General features: G+C 49.4%; 6 protein-coding genes across 6 annotated transcripts; 1 reads left to right on the forward strand and 5 right to left on the reverse strand.

Moving 5' to 3' along the window:
• Positions 1-691: 691 nt before the first annotated feature.
• JR316_0007041 (Phosphatidate cytidylyltransferase, mitochondrial) lies at positions 692-2,141 on the reverse strand (the record flags this gene model as incomplete). Its single annotated transcript, XM_047892784.1, has 3 exons — positions 692-813; positions 872-1,439; positions 1,524-2,141. 3 exons carry the CDS (start codon positions 2,139-2,141, stop codon positions 692-694), a joined length of 1,308 nt encoding a protein of 435 aa, XP_047748066.1.
• Positions 2,142-2,233: 92 nt separating this feature from the next.
• Positions 2,234-4,914, reverse strand: JR316_0007042 (Dolichyl pyrophosphate Man9GlcNAc2 alpha-1,3-glucosyltransferase; the record flags this gene model as incomplete). Its single annotated transcript, XM_047892785.1, has 9 exons — positions 2,234-2,533; positions 2,586-2,715; positions 2,768-3,283; positions 3,336-3,498; positions 3,553-3,637; positions 3,693-3,867; positions 3,928-4,090; positions 4,195-4,697; positions 4,751-4,914. 9 exons carry the CDS (start codon positions 4,912-4,914, stop codon positions 2,234-2,236), a joined length of 2,199 nt encoding a protein of 732 aa, XP_047748067.1.
• A 120-nt stretch (positions 4,915-5,034) lies between these two features.
• Positions 5,035-6,101, reverse strand: JR316_0007043 (Putative esterase C31F10.02; the record flags this gene model as incomplete). Its single annotated transcript, XM_047892786.1, has 6 exons — positions 5,035-5,094; positions 5,143-5,180; positions 5,238-5,303; positions 5,358-5,525; positions 5,762-5,825; positions 6,072-6,101. The coding sequence occupies 6 exons, from the start codon at positions 6,099-6,101 to the stop codon at positions 5,035-5,037; spliced, it is 426 nt and encodes a 141-aa protein (XP_047748068.1).
• A 1,228-nt stretch (positions 6,102-7,329) lies between these two features.
• Positions 7,330-8,279, reverse strand: JR316_0007044 (uncharacterized protein; the record flags this gene model as incomplete). Its single annotated transcript, XM_047892787.1, has 3 exons — positions 7,330-7,863; positions 7,916-8,144; positions 8,194-8,279. The coding sequence occupies 3 exons, from the start codon at positions 8,277-8,279 to the stop codon at positions 7,330-7,332; spliced, it is 849 nt and encodes a 282-aa protein (XP_047748069.1).
• A 109-nt stretch (positions 8,280-8,388) lies between these two features.
• On the forward strand, positions 8,389-9,808 carry JR316_0007045 (uncharacterized protein; the record flags this gene model as incomplete). Its single annotated transcript, XM_047892788.1, has 7 exons — positions 8,389-8,602; positions 8,658-8,692; positions 8,743-8,806; positions 8,862-8,981; positions 9,042-9,139; positions 9,192-9,287; positions 9,341-9,808. The coding sequence occupies 7 exons, from the start codon at positions 8,389-8,391 to the stop codon at positions 9,806-9,808; spliced, it is 1,095 nt and encodes a 364-aa protein (XP_047748070.1).
• A 3,661-nt stretch (positions 9,809-13,469) lies between these two features.
• JR316_0007046 (protein transporter tim9) lies at positions 13,470-13,895 on the reverse strand (the record flags this gene model as incomplete). The annotated part of the gene is made up of 4 exons (XM_047892789.1): positions 13,470-13,495; positions 13,549-13,630; positions 13,685-13,780; positions 13,830-13,895. The coding sequence occupies 4 exons, from the start codon at positions 13,893-13,895 to the stop codon at positions 13,470-13,472; spliced, it is 270 nt and encodes an 89-aa protein (XP_047748071.1).
• Positions 13,896-13,949: the final 54 nt, after the last annotated feature.

Raw genomic sequence — 13,949 nt, forward strand, 5'->3', positions numbered from 1 at the left:
AGCAAAGGAAAATGAAAGAAAAAAAGCAAAGCAAGAAACGGACAAGTGTGAGATTGAAGACAAGAGAGACGATGAATGTTTTTGATTTTGGCAGTCGCACTGCTGGACTCATCACATCCGCTTGACTGTAGCCCTCTAATGCTACCGGGTGCTGACGACGGACGGACCCCGCACACTCCAGACCCACTCAATTCCCTCACAGGGCCACACAGAGGTCCGCCAAAAATGAGCAATCTCTCTCGTAGAGGCAGGCGAGTATATAAAGCATAGTCGTGCAAGTAAAACGTTCGTCCTCTCGAGCACAAAAGCACTTCTTCATCTTAGATTCAAGAGGCGCGCTATCCTTACTTGGGGTCTTCTGTTGGCATAGCGACCCTCCAGGTTACCTATAGGCTATGACGCCGGGAGGTACCCGAACTTTAATTTTGAAAATCGAAGCGATAAAAAGGATGAAAAACACAGTGAAATGAGTGAGGTAGCGTAATAGGTACATTGCGGCAACTATTCTGATAATACATGCAGTGGTATTTAAATAGATGATCTAAGTAGTAATATTGATATATATCCAATGTTTTAACAGATTAAATGGACTGGGCTCACAAGACGATCCAAAACCAGAATCGATGAGTCCTTCAGTACCTAATGAGCAGTTGATCCATCCCAAACATAATAGCAGCACAAAAGAAACCTATCACCCTCTCCACCATTTACTCATCTTTGCCCCTCCGTATCGTATCGTTTTTCCCAGTCCAAGACTGATCACGCCTTTGATCGACTGGATCGTCGCTGGGCCCTTCACGATGTTGCTCACCTCTGCAAATAAATAAATAAATCAGCCATTGTCTTGTCTTAAACACAGAAAGACACTAACCGTCAGTGATCACTTTCGGTAGATTCTGATCACCAGCCAGATGAACCCAATACGCGCTCTCATCCGCCTCGAGCTCCGCATTCGTCTCCCCCTTCCTCGCATAGTTCTCCTTAACCCGCCTCAGCAAATTCGACGGCAGCTTCCTCAAGTGGGCCGCACGCGCATGCGGCGCCAAATCCTGCTGAATCCTCGTCCCATCAACCGGCCAATGAACACCGGGTAGCCCGACGACCAGCCGATGATACAGCTCCTTGAACTGCGGACCCTGCTTGCGCACGATGTTGCCCACCTTGTTGCGGTTCTCGATGGGAAGCGCCATGCGCGGGTCGCCGCTGTAGCTGAAGCCCGTGATGCGCTCGAAGAGCTCGGTCTCGGAGAATTCCTCTGGGAGCGTCAAGAGGGCTGCCCGGACGGCCGAGGTCAGGTTGACCTGCTGCGTCAGCCGGACGCGTGCGTCGTCTTTGATGATCCGAAGGGGCTTGTGCATCCTGCCGGCCACATATAAACTCTGCCAATTGAGCAGATCGGAGCATAAAGTATCCACAGTAGTAACCCCATACTTGATAGTCTAAGCAAGGCAAGAGAAAAAAAATCAGTCAGAATGTTCTATTGTCAGTCTGAGACCCAAGTAAAATGGGAGAAACAAACGTACGACACCGTTCATGGGCACGTATGCGTTGAACCAGACGCCCGGTCCAGCTTCCTGTACGCGCGAGACATATGACGAGCCGAGCAAACGAGCATGCAAGGGATAGTGATTGGGATGCTGGTGCATATTGATCGAGTGGAAATGGGCCGGATGTGTGACCGCGAAGATAAAGTCAAGCATGGGTGCATTCGGGTCGATTTCTGTCTTTCCCTGTGCAATTGAGGTGAGCTGGGACGGTACGGTGTAACCGTCCTGTTCAAAGACACCAGAGCCATAGGCGAATGCATAGCGTATGGGAGCGTCAAAGCCCGCTACGATGGATTCCAGCAGCGCACGGGTGGAGTTGGAAACAGGCAGAAGCTGGTTCTTGCCAAAGGATGCGGGTAGCTTGGGCAGGGGAGTGTGGCGATGTGACACGGCTGGTCTTGGTCGCGGATATAGTCGCGGTTTCGTGGTGTTTGCTTTGTGCGGAAGCGGTGGAAGGTCGGTGGTCGTCGTCGTCGTCGTCGTGGAGGACGAGGACGATGTGTGAGTCTCTGTAGCATAGGAACGAACGACGGTGAGTCTGAGGCAGACTTGTTTGGAGACATTGCTACGGACAGAAGGTAATAAAGATGACATGGTGGTTCGCAGCAAAGAAAGAGTGGACAGTGACACAAAACTAAAGTTCAGCACGTGCTTTGCGAATAAATACAGAATATTAAATGATTTCTCTAAGTCTCAACTGACGGCCGCTCTGCCAGACTGACTACGCGGTTCCTCCTGTCAACCCCAGAAACTCCAACTCCCTCACCCCCACCGGCATCCCCCGCCTGCCGAGCCGGCCCCGCCTTGCCCAGTCCCCCCACCGCCCATCCAACCTCCACCCCGCACTTGATACTCCACAACCACGTCAGGAAAAACACAGGCGTGCTGATCAGCACATTCAGTACCGGGTATATATCTGGGTATCTCAAAGGTGGAGAGATCGTCAACTCCAATACATGCAAAGCAATTGCTGCGCCGTACACAGCCTGGAGCACTCGTTAATTATACAACACTTTGCACCAAGGAGAGACGGCATACCAAAGAAAACAGTTGAATAAACGATTTGGGGGGTATTCGTATAGGGTTATATCCAATCAGTCTATTCCACAACAACAACATAGCGAGATATTGGACTCCCAGTCCATCTCTTTTTAGCAGCGGCCACATGCTATTCCAAAACCAATCAGGCAAACACCCAACAGGGGAAGAGCATCACATACCTGAAGACAGCCACATTATTCACCAATGCACCCCATGAATACACAGCAGAGTCGATAGGAGACCCAGACAGCAGAAGCGTGATCGGCATCAAGGGCAACAAGATCGTTTTTTCATGTACCTGGAACGAAAACAGGAAGAACGACATGGACGAAGTAAGAAGCGCATAGGGCAGCAGCGGTAGGAACGGCGTGGGTTCCTTGTTCTTCGTCAAAGATTGCATTTTGAACCCAGATCTAATCAATCCCACCACCCCAGGCAAAAATCCAACAGCTGTAAGCAGCGTCGAGAGTTTGACAAGCGCACTTGCGGATGCCCATGCCTTCCACTTGAACACAACATTTGAAGCACACCAAAAGTTTGCCACCTTGTCCTCAAACAGACCACGCGCAAATGGGAAAATACGCTTTATGGGTTGAGCGATGGCGGTGAATGGTGCAAAGGGTGGTAGCCAAGGTAAGAAGAGAACTATGAAGGTACCAGCAGTCACAGCTGCCAGGCGCACGAACAGTCTAGACCTATTGAGATAGTTGGCTCAGCTGTAAAAGCCTCATGTTCAAACAAGCTTACCCTTCCGTAGGACCGAGATACAAACACTTTGCGATTAGATATGATCCAATTGCAGGGGCATAATACAAAGCCATTTGCTTGAACCCCAGACTGAGGACAAAGAAGAACGCGCCCAAAAGATCCTGACCAGTCGCGAAAAAGTTCATCGCAAGTAATGTAAAACCTTGACCATTACGTCGTTAATCCAGAATCAAATGTCCAGGGAAAGGTGACATACCAAGCATGACGGCATTATACTGGAAATGGCCAAAGTCAATTAACAGCAGGGCAGGTTGTAGAATCAGTGTCAAGAGCGCAAGCTCCTACAGAAAATATTGAGCGATTCTGCTGCATCGCAAATGCAAGAGAAAAGCATACTTGGGTTCGTTTCGAGCGGCTTCCATGCCATATCCGACAGAACATCAACAAAGCCGGGAGATAAACCAGCGTATCTGTCACCAACACACTCATCCGCATAAACACTTTACTTTCCGCACTCTCGATCCCACGAGACTTGTCCAACGCCACCCATGCAGGGTTGATCCAGTGTGCACTTGAGAGATGAGAAAAGCCAGGTTAATGTTGAGAAATGAATTACAGAAGGAGAACATACACAATCCCGCATATCCAGGAAACATAAGCGGTCAAGGGGGGATAGTCCAAGCCCCAGTACGGCAGATCGTAGGTATACCACTGCTTCATCGGGAGATGGACCGTCAACTCCATCCAATGCCTCTGCGCCTCATAGTCGCCGTACATAGGCGGCGTACCCTGGCCTAACAAGAACAGCAAAGGATCGATTTAGCACAAACGCACGCATTTACACGTCTACACCCTCCCCCCAACAGAACAACGCAGTGCTAGGAAGGGAGCGACTTACCGGAATACGACCCCAGACCAATGGCCAGCTTTACCAGCAGCGAGGTGGCGAGGACGGCAGGCACGACCCACGCTTTGAGTCCACGCTTGTGCATCCACCTGATCCACCGCCTGCCCATCGCGCGCTCGTCTGGCTCGTGGCCCTTGTGCGTGTGCGTGTGTGTGGAAGTGGTGCTGCCTACCGCCCTCCCACCAGGCGACACAGGCCCAGACGCCCCGCCCGCCTTGATGTCATGCTCGAACAGCGCGCTGAAGCTGCGCCGGTGCGTCGACGCCGAGATGCGCCGCCGCACGCTGCTGTTATTCGTATTGTGTGCCGATGACGAGGCGCTCGGTGGGAATGGGAAGGGAAACGCGGTGGAGGTTGTGCTCTGCGGGGAGAGCGCGCGGGCGGAGGTGAGCGGGGACAGCGGGGGCGTGTTGAGCCAATGCTGGCTGGCGGAGCTCTCGAGGAGGTGGCGGCGGGGCGTCGGGGCGAGGATGGTAGGCACATCCGAGTGTGTTCTAGTTCGTAGATCAGCGTACAGTACAGTGTAGAGACAGTATATGGAGCGCACATATCAGGGCTTGTGTATGGGGGCCTGAAGGGCGACTCTGCGCGCGTCGTGGCGGGGCTTGGATTGGTGTAGGCGTAGCGGGGGTTGAGGGACGTCGTGCGTATCCTTGTCGAGCGCTTCCAAGAGCCCTCTGGGGGCAGCGCAGAGAGCTCGTCGGCGTCCATGGTTGTGTGCAGAGGCAAAGTCAAAGTCAAAGTCACTCACGCCTATTCACTCCGGCTCACGGCTACTATAGCCTTATACACACAACTTTATACGGCCTACTAAATACATGATACACCTTTCTACTCCTTGTCTACGCCTTCAATCACGCTCTCCCCGTCTTCGCTGAACTTGACGTTCGCCTGTATTCCCAGTTAATATAGTCAGGGGATCAGCAAGGAATGACGCACTTCATGCGAAGACGATTTGCCAACGTATTTCGTATGGTCTACAAGCGGAAATCACAATCCATCCACCCATAAATGACAGACATCAAGTCACTTACACCCATAAGCCACCAGCTCGCCCGCAGGATTCGTAAAGTCCACGCGCGTATACGCAAGCTGCTTGCCTAGTCAAATCCACATTTATATTAACGTCCAAGTCATCCGCAAGACATACGCACCGATACCAGTCAACACCGCTTTAGCATGCAGCACATCCCCGACTCTCCCGGCGGGCCGCACGAAGGACGTGCCAATGTCCGTCGAGACGCCCGTCATATAGTGCCCCTTACTCGCGACAGCCAGCGAGCCAAGCGTGTCGGTGAGTGACAGCACCAGCCCGCCGTGCACTATGTACATTGCATCAACATCAATCGAAGGATTAAAAGGTGGGCAGGGGGCCGTTCAGCAAGGTTATTTCCGAGGAGGAGGGAGTTGTATGTACCTGTCTACAAACGATTCGCAGGTTAGAATTCCCGATACACTGGAAAGCAAAAACACGCACCCCGACTCTATTCACTGGGTAGAAAAGAAAGTTGGTTTTTGCAGTGTTAAATAAGTTGCGTGTTGAAGAAAAGCGACGTACGATTGTACTGCTCAACTTTCAACGACACCTCGACTTCACCAGGCACCGCCCTATGAATCTGCAGCTATAACACGCTATATATCAACTACTATCCCTCGATAATAGCAGAGGTAAACACCAAGCACATTAGGAAAGCACTGCGCATCATGACCTAGATAACATGGGTGAAATCAGAAATCAACACCTAGAAATGCAAAGTCGCGTCGAGACATTACCCTTATTCTCAACGAATGATTTCCAGACCTAGCAAAGAGTCCAATTATCTAAATAACACGAATAACGCGAAGAACCGAGTCGGTTTGATGCTCACCCTCCGCGTAAATCTCAAGCACGCCGCCATAGTCGAGGAAATCAGTAAAAGAAAGAAGATCAAGGGAACCCACACCGGCTATGCTATGTAGTTATACTTATGACTGCTCGCTGACATCATTTCCCAACAGATTTATTCACAGATATATCCTTCAGATCGAAATTGCGCAGATTTTATTGTAACTCGATTTAAAGTACACATACACCGACACCTGCATTACGGTATACCATTTTAAAAAACTTGAGAGAGAGAAACATTGTTTAAACTATAGTACACAAACGACAGCAACTGCACAAAATGCACAGCATGGAGGGAAAAAAAAAGGAAGACAAAAGCAGCTTTAAAGTATTAAGAGTACATACAAGTACACGGTTTCCCCATAAAAACCAAGTGCAAAAAGGAAGGAAAAATGAAAAGTTATCCAGAGTATGAATACGAATGACATCGTTGTTGGGTGGTCGTGAGGGCGGAGGTGCCGGAGACGGTAGCCAAGCACAGAGGGGACATTTGAAATTGACCGAGGGCAAAAAAGAGGCCTTGCCAGTCGACAGATTGAATTGTAGACCAGCGAGAATTTGGTGGCGTGGCTACAAGCCTACGACGAAAGAGGGTGGTTGCATGTCAAGCATGAAAAAGGTTCCCAAGTGCGTAGATAACCAGCGGCAAGACAACCAACCCTCAGCAGCCCCCGAAAAAAGACGACAGGAAAGAGTTGAGAGACAAGATAGTTCTCCTGAGATGACCAAGTGACACCCATAAATGCCTCGTGAAATCCAATTTGCCAGCAGAGCATGCACATCATGAACCGCCATGCATATAATACAGTGGCGTCGCTTATCCGACCATCCGCCGCTCTGCCTAAAAAAGAAAACAAGGGCGGGTGCGGATTGAGGTTTGAATTGCCCACTACATAGCCGCCCGTACTGCACAAAGACACACTAGCCCGCCAAACCCAAGCGCATAACGTACGGGATGCATTATATTTCAAATCACCGCATTACGTGGCTAGAACACCGACGGGTTTCCAACTCAATTAACCAGAGCCGTAATAGTTGTGCGGTGTGGTGAAAAAATACAATAGCAGAGAATAGCTCGTCAAACGGGGGGATAAAAATAGGCCTATCAAGTAGGGGTGATTGAAGGGGTGGGGGTGTGTGGCGCGAAAAAGCAGTGTTGGATGCGTCGTCGATGTTCGTATTTCGTAGGTTTCATGAATTGTAAAGTACACAGGGGTATCAAGAAAAATATGGCGGTGCCCTCAGAGCTCTTCTTCTGGCACGATTGGCATTTGTGGTTTTTGCTGTGATGTATTATTGGTGTCGGTAGTTTTTTGGGACTTTGGCTGGCGGTAGTTGACTCTGGTGACACCGAAGACGAGGTTTGGCAGCGGGGCATCTTCATCATCGTCTTCGTCTTCTGTTTCAATGTCATTTGTGATGGGATCCAAAGCCTTGCCCTTTTTGATTGAGCGATTCTGACAGGGCATGGCAATGAGGACGGAGACTTGAAGCATTTCGACGCGGACTTTGTAAGTTATAGCTGGATTAGGTATATCGGTAGTGGTGGCGATGGCCTCGGCATCGACGAGGGCCTCTGTGTCGTCTGTCTCCTGAGATACAGGATATGTGGGGCGGGTACGAGAAAAGAAACGACGGATGGCAGTTGGTCGGGGAGCAGGGGGTTGGACTATAGTAGGTGGCTGCTGGGGCGCACCCGATATGACGACGCCATCCTTGGGGACGCGACCGTCTCTGTACCTACGCTTGACAAAGACGGGCTGAGCTGAGATGGGCTGTGGGGAAATAGTGAGCACAGATATGAGCGATGGAATGGATAAGAGGGACCTTGATGTGATCCCAGGTGACACCTCCATCGGCGAGCCACGTATCAAAGAGCCTGGGTTTTGCGCCAAAACGCTTGCGCTTTGAACCCTGAGTGCGTGGGGCGAGGAAGCGACCTGCAGCAAGCTGGTCATCCTGTTCTCGCTGGAAACGACGACGAAGAACGTAGGAGCGCATGACAATGGCGCATGATACGAAAAGGAGGAGAAAAAGGGTGGCGAGAAAGGTGACACTGTGTAAGGGGTCAGTAGGTAGACATTGAGAAGAACAACAAGACATACAGATAGAGATTGCTGGAAGTAGTGGGATTCCGCTGGTCAGACTGCTCTGAGGAGGCGGTGGGGGAAGGCTCGGCGGATGAGGACATGGGGGATGAAAAAAGAGTGATGGGAATAACGGGGGCAGTTGGATCAATCATGGGACATATAAGAGCGCTAAGCCGAGATGGATTTCTTACCGTCCCTTCCTTGCCCCCGATGGCCACCATCCAGCTCCCCAACGAGCTCAACCTCTCCCCACATCTGAGCGCCCACAAGTACTTTCTTGTGTGCACTCTCACCGTCGCCGCCTGGGACTCTCTCGTTCTCTCCCCCCGTACCTGGCGTCTCTGGAAGACTCCCGGATGGCCGACGCTCAAGATTCTCTTCCACTTTCTGCGTATTTGGATGCCCGTAGAGTTCATCATCGTCTGTGAGTGTCTGCTTTGGTTGCTGCTGGACGGTCAGGTGCTCACTCGCTCGATCAGCCGTCGCCTTTTTCGACACAAAGTGGCCTGTCTCGGTATGCACGCTTTTTTATCTACCATTCACCCACACTCACAACTCGTCTAGTCTTGCGAAAAGTTTTATCTCTTTGAGCCCATCGCCACCGCCGTTCTCCTCGCTGCCAACTCTGGTATTTTTCTTCTCTTTTCTCTTTTACCTCTTTTTACTCACCCCCTCACCAACAGCCGTCCATGTCATCCGAATCCACGCCATCTACGACAAGAATCGCATGGTCCTCATCCTTATGGGTGTTCTCTTCTTCATCCAGGTTGTCGTGACAGCAATCGCTTGTGGTTTCTATCGATGTCCGTATCGTTTGCAATTTTTTTTTACTACCCCTTTTTCGCTCACACCACCCCATCCAGCCGTGCCTCTTCTCGAGGGTCAGGGTTGCATTGCTGGCCCCAAACACAACTGGGTCGGTATTTACTGGGTCGGCCCCACCCTCCTTTACACTGTTTCCGTACGTCTTTCCCTTTGCTATCCGTTTCAATTTCTCATCTTTTGCAAAATAGCTCGCTTTGGCTCTCATGCGCTCAATCAACTCTCTCAAACAGCGCCCCCTCGGCGCCTGGAAGCTCATGCTCCGTGATGGTCTTAACCTCTACGGCGTAAGCTCAATCTTCCATTCCATCTCTCTCAAATCCTCATCTTTTTCTCTCAGGCTATCTGGATCGTCAACATGGCAAACGTTCTTTTCTGGTTCATCATCACCCCCGACGACGAGGCTGACCCCATCAAAACCATCGTCACATCCATGGCCGCCGTCCTTACCACTTCCATGACCCTCCGTATCATCCTTTCCGTCCGCGGAACCCTCGACCACGGAGGCTCCTTCGCCCTCTCCGCATCAACCGGCGCCACCTCTTCTCGCACCACCCATGTCATCTCTGGCAGGTCCGGCAACAACGCCACCCACATCAGCACCCACACCCCGCACACCTACACCCTCGACGACCTCCGCTCCAAGCCCGAGGGCGACTGGCCCAGCGCAGACGGCGATACCAAGAGCAGCGTCCACGAGGACGCCGTCAAGGGCCTCGCCCGCTCCGACTCCCACAACGCCGGTGTCAAGATCACCATCGACAGGGAGATTGGCTATGACGAGAATGGCGAGCGCTACAGAAAATAAACTGCCACTTGTTGGTTACCTTGCCTTAGGGGGCCGGGTGGATGGGTGGATGGACAGAATTGGGCAAACCCCCGTTGCGTTTCTCGGGTTTCCGAACAATCATCAGCATCGATCGTGGGGGTCGTTTCTTTTTTTCCAAGCTGTTGCATGATGTAGGAGAAGTATCTATTATTACATTTGACCATCGTTTTTGATTTCATCTATGTAAATACCGTTTGTTGTTCGTACATTCTTTGGGCTTTGATACATAAACATTCCTATTGATAACAGCTAATTCTCAGCCAATTCTCATTTGCTACCTCGGTCTCTGCTCAACTCAGAGCTAGGACGAATTTAGACTCACGGTGCACTGGTTTCATCAAAAAAGTTCAAATGATACCTGTATCGAGAAACGAAGCAACTTCTTCTGATCCCAACGCTAGTCCTCACTGAGAATATCCTGGTTATATCAGGCCCGGTGCATCCAAAAGAGCACCGTGAGTGATTGTTTCATCAGATACGTATGGACTATGCCACCAAGGAAAAATCCTATTTTAATGGCGATCCAGTCCATCCAGAGGTATTATTATAAGGCATCCTGTCATCTCACTTGATGGAGGGTTGCCGTTTCATGCCCGTTGCGGCCATTGGGCTTACACCAATCTCACCCTTACCCTTGTGACCTCACCTTGTACGTTTTTAAACTTGCACTGCAGTACCACGCTCACGGGGAGTATCAGGGAAGCACCATCTTCAAACTCTGGAGTCTGGCATGTATGATGTATGATGCATGCACGATACACCGCATCCGTGTTGCATATCCCATAACACACTCCTAACAATGATAACAGCAAGCTGCACATTGCTCACAGACGGGGACAGCGATAATGATAGTGATAATGATATCCATCATTCGACTCCCCGACCGGGCGGTGGCGTCCCGCACACATCTCTCGGCGCTCAGGCGAACCTGCATGTAAAGCTTCGGTGCCTCCAGCTCTCCGAAGATACATAAGAAGCAAAAGCGTCTTCTTTTCCCTCCGCCGCCGTACAGCTATGCACACCGAAAAGCGAGCGTACCGTACGCCGACTCGTTCTACTCATAGTCACACTCAGGAGTCGGTACGTTTAATTGCTGAGATAGAGTAATCTGGTACCTGTCAGTAATTTCCTTTCACCTCGTTTGAACCTATTTCCCTTTTAAATTGTTTTTATTTAATATACCGGAAGGGAAGGGATGAAATGAAATAGGTCACTCATCTAATCTACCTTAGTAATTATATTCAAAATCTCCAAGCTCCCGGAGATTTCTGGATAGCTTGTGGCCCTGTGAGCAGCATGAGAAGGGAACACAAACTGCTATCCGCAAAAAACCACAAAAACCCCTGTACACCACCTCACTTTTTTTTAAAAAAAAGAAAACACCAAAGCACCCTTTCCATCCCTATCTCTTCCAAATTCCGTCTCGCACCATTGTTGCACCTACACCTAATAACCGCTACAGACACCGACAAACATATCCCAAAACCGCAAAATGTTACCATATAAGGGTGTTCGTGGCGCAAACCCGGAAAATTGCAAAATCATCAATCAACAACTCATATCTTCCTTTTGGAAGTCTGGAAAGCCAGGCATTTATTGCACATGGCTGAAGATGGGTTAAGCACAGCTGAGCGCCAAGAGGCTTTTCGGGCCAAGGGACGGGACGGAACGCGGGTCCTGAAACACGATCGGCGAGGCGGAAGGATGGGATGCCTTTATCGGCCTGTTAAAGCCTGTTAATTGCTTGTTCAATGGATCATAAATGGCCCTGTTCAGTAGCGACCTCCCGGATGTGGTCTACCTAGTAATTATGTGAGTGGAAGATGCCTTTGCGCTGAATAAATAATTGCATGGCTCAGCACACAAAAATAGAGACTGTGTATGCTTTCGATAAGAATATTGGCGGACTGGACGAAAGTGAATGGGAGATGGAATGCACCTGCTGGGAATATTGCCAGCTGGCAATGGACGGTATCAATACAGGGAATTGGCGAACATGAACATTATTATTGGTGGACAAACCAGGTCGCTGGGAAAGCATAGACACTGAAAACTAATAGGTCGATACGCCGCGGGATACAGCATCCAGGTAAATGCTTCGACAACTAGAAGGTGTCGAAATAAGAATAAGAAATCAGCCAGAAGGCCAGTAGAAGGCCTGCAGGCCCAATCGGACTGGATTGGTTAAATGGAGCTGCACTCACTCCTTCAAAGTCTGAACAGTTAAAAGAGTCAAACTTTTCGACCACTTGGTTGAAAGGATTTATCGGCGAAATCGAAGAGTCGGCACCGTAAACTAACTTGGAAAGAAAGCGCTCTGCTACATAAGTGAATAAACCTAATCAGACCTAATCTCGTTACGAGTTAACGCTAAGTATAAACAACCGCCACCCATCTCTTTGAATATATATTGCAGTCCACGTACTTGTCGGATATAACTTGACATTCATCTGAGGAAGTAGAAGTATTTTGCGCTTTCCCAATAAATCGCTGAATGGGCTGGGCCTAGATCGATTACAAGTCATATGAGCATGTTTTCGCTACAAAGGCAGAGAAATGAGGGAAGGATGCGACGCTGTGCAGGGATCAGAGGCTGGTCGGATGAAGCTGCATCCATTTCAACAGAACTTATCTTGTGGGAAAGATCTTGACCCAGCCTACACCAAACTGCTCGCAAAATGTCCTTTTCGTCGCGCCTTTAGGTATTCATTTTGGCCGTCTGACTGTATTTTTATCAGATCCTGTTAAGAGTCAATGCAAAAGCCGGACTTCCATTAGAATATTGAATGTTCCCTGTGAATCATACACTTGTCCAACTCCGACATTCCGGTCATAGTTCTTGAATTGCGGTTCGTAGACTAAAGTAACGGCGTAGCGAGCAAATGGAAATGTTTCTGTTGCGATTAAGAGTGAGTGCATCTTCAGTCATCAGATCAAAAGTCGGTACGCGACTGGAGTCAGGTTACGCAATAGTTAACACGATGTTCAATAGTTGCTGGAGGTTTGTGCAAACCGGAAATGAAGGATACGAGCGAAAGAAAAGTATTCCATAATCTCAGTCGATGGGTTAGGGATGATAGGGGTTTAGAAAGTTTTGTATTTATCGGCTTCCATAGATCCATCCGCCGGAATCAGGTTCGAGAATCAAAGAACGATGTTTCGGCACGTGGAGATCGCAAGAAGAGACCCAATCGAAATTCGTCGTTATGCGTCTGCAAGAACGTGGCTAAAATTCGATTTTAAACAATTCGCTCCCCAGATGGCGACGGCCAGTTTTACAGTGAATGAACATATGCTCATGAACGCTTGTACCTACCATGTGACTGGGGGAAGGCATATGAGAAACGGGTATTGCTGCGTATCGAGTATCGGTAGAGAGATCATACGTATACAATGCGGTGTCGTAAAGCTTCTTCTTTTGACGCATGAAGTTTTCAGGGTGTTGACAATTGAATTCTCCAAGCGCAGGTGTGACCAAGTAATCTAGACATCCCTCGTCGGTGATCAATCCTCTGGAAACCAAGTTGGCTCATAAAATAATCCCAAAGCAGTCTAACGTCGACCTTCGGTCGAGCATATATTAAGCGTAAGGTAGTATATGAACCTTGCAGAGTGGGGGCTGGGTAGATGCGAAAGGTTATCAACGATTTTGTGCGCTCATAGCCTCTGTCAGGATAATACATGAGCGCTGAATTCAGATGATACAAGTCGTAACGTACCCTCATTAGCTTCAGCAAAACGGGCTCCAACGCGCTCGGAGTGTTTGATGAATTTCTCCGTACAGTTCATGATACAAGTTTCCTAATATAAATGGATCAAAACAGTCGCGTTAAGTGTAAGTACATTGCGAAAAACCTCTTTAGATGACAGCGCCTTGGATGAGAAATCATTACAACACGTGTTGAAGCACTTTTCAACGAGATTTGAATACATTCGGAGGAAGTCTTGCATCTGACCGAAAATGAAAAGCGAACAAAGGATAGTAATCGGGAGAACGAACCTGCCTCTTCTCAATGACCTTGGTCATATGAGCTTGCTCGGCGGGATTGAAGTTCGAAAAGTCCATGTTGGTGTTTGGCGACGGACGAAGACGAGGACTGTGAACAAAGGTGGTGGTGAC

Source organism: Psilocybe cubensis, chromosome 6 (genome assembly GCF_017499595.1).
Source record: "Psilocybe cubensis strain MGC-MH-2018 chromosome 6, whole genome shotgun sequence".
Taxonomy (NCBI): Eukaryota; Fungi; Basidiomycota; class Agaricomycetes; order Agaricales; family Agrocybaceae; genus Psilocybe; species Psilocybe cubensis.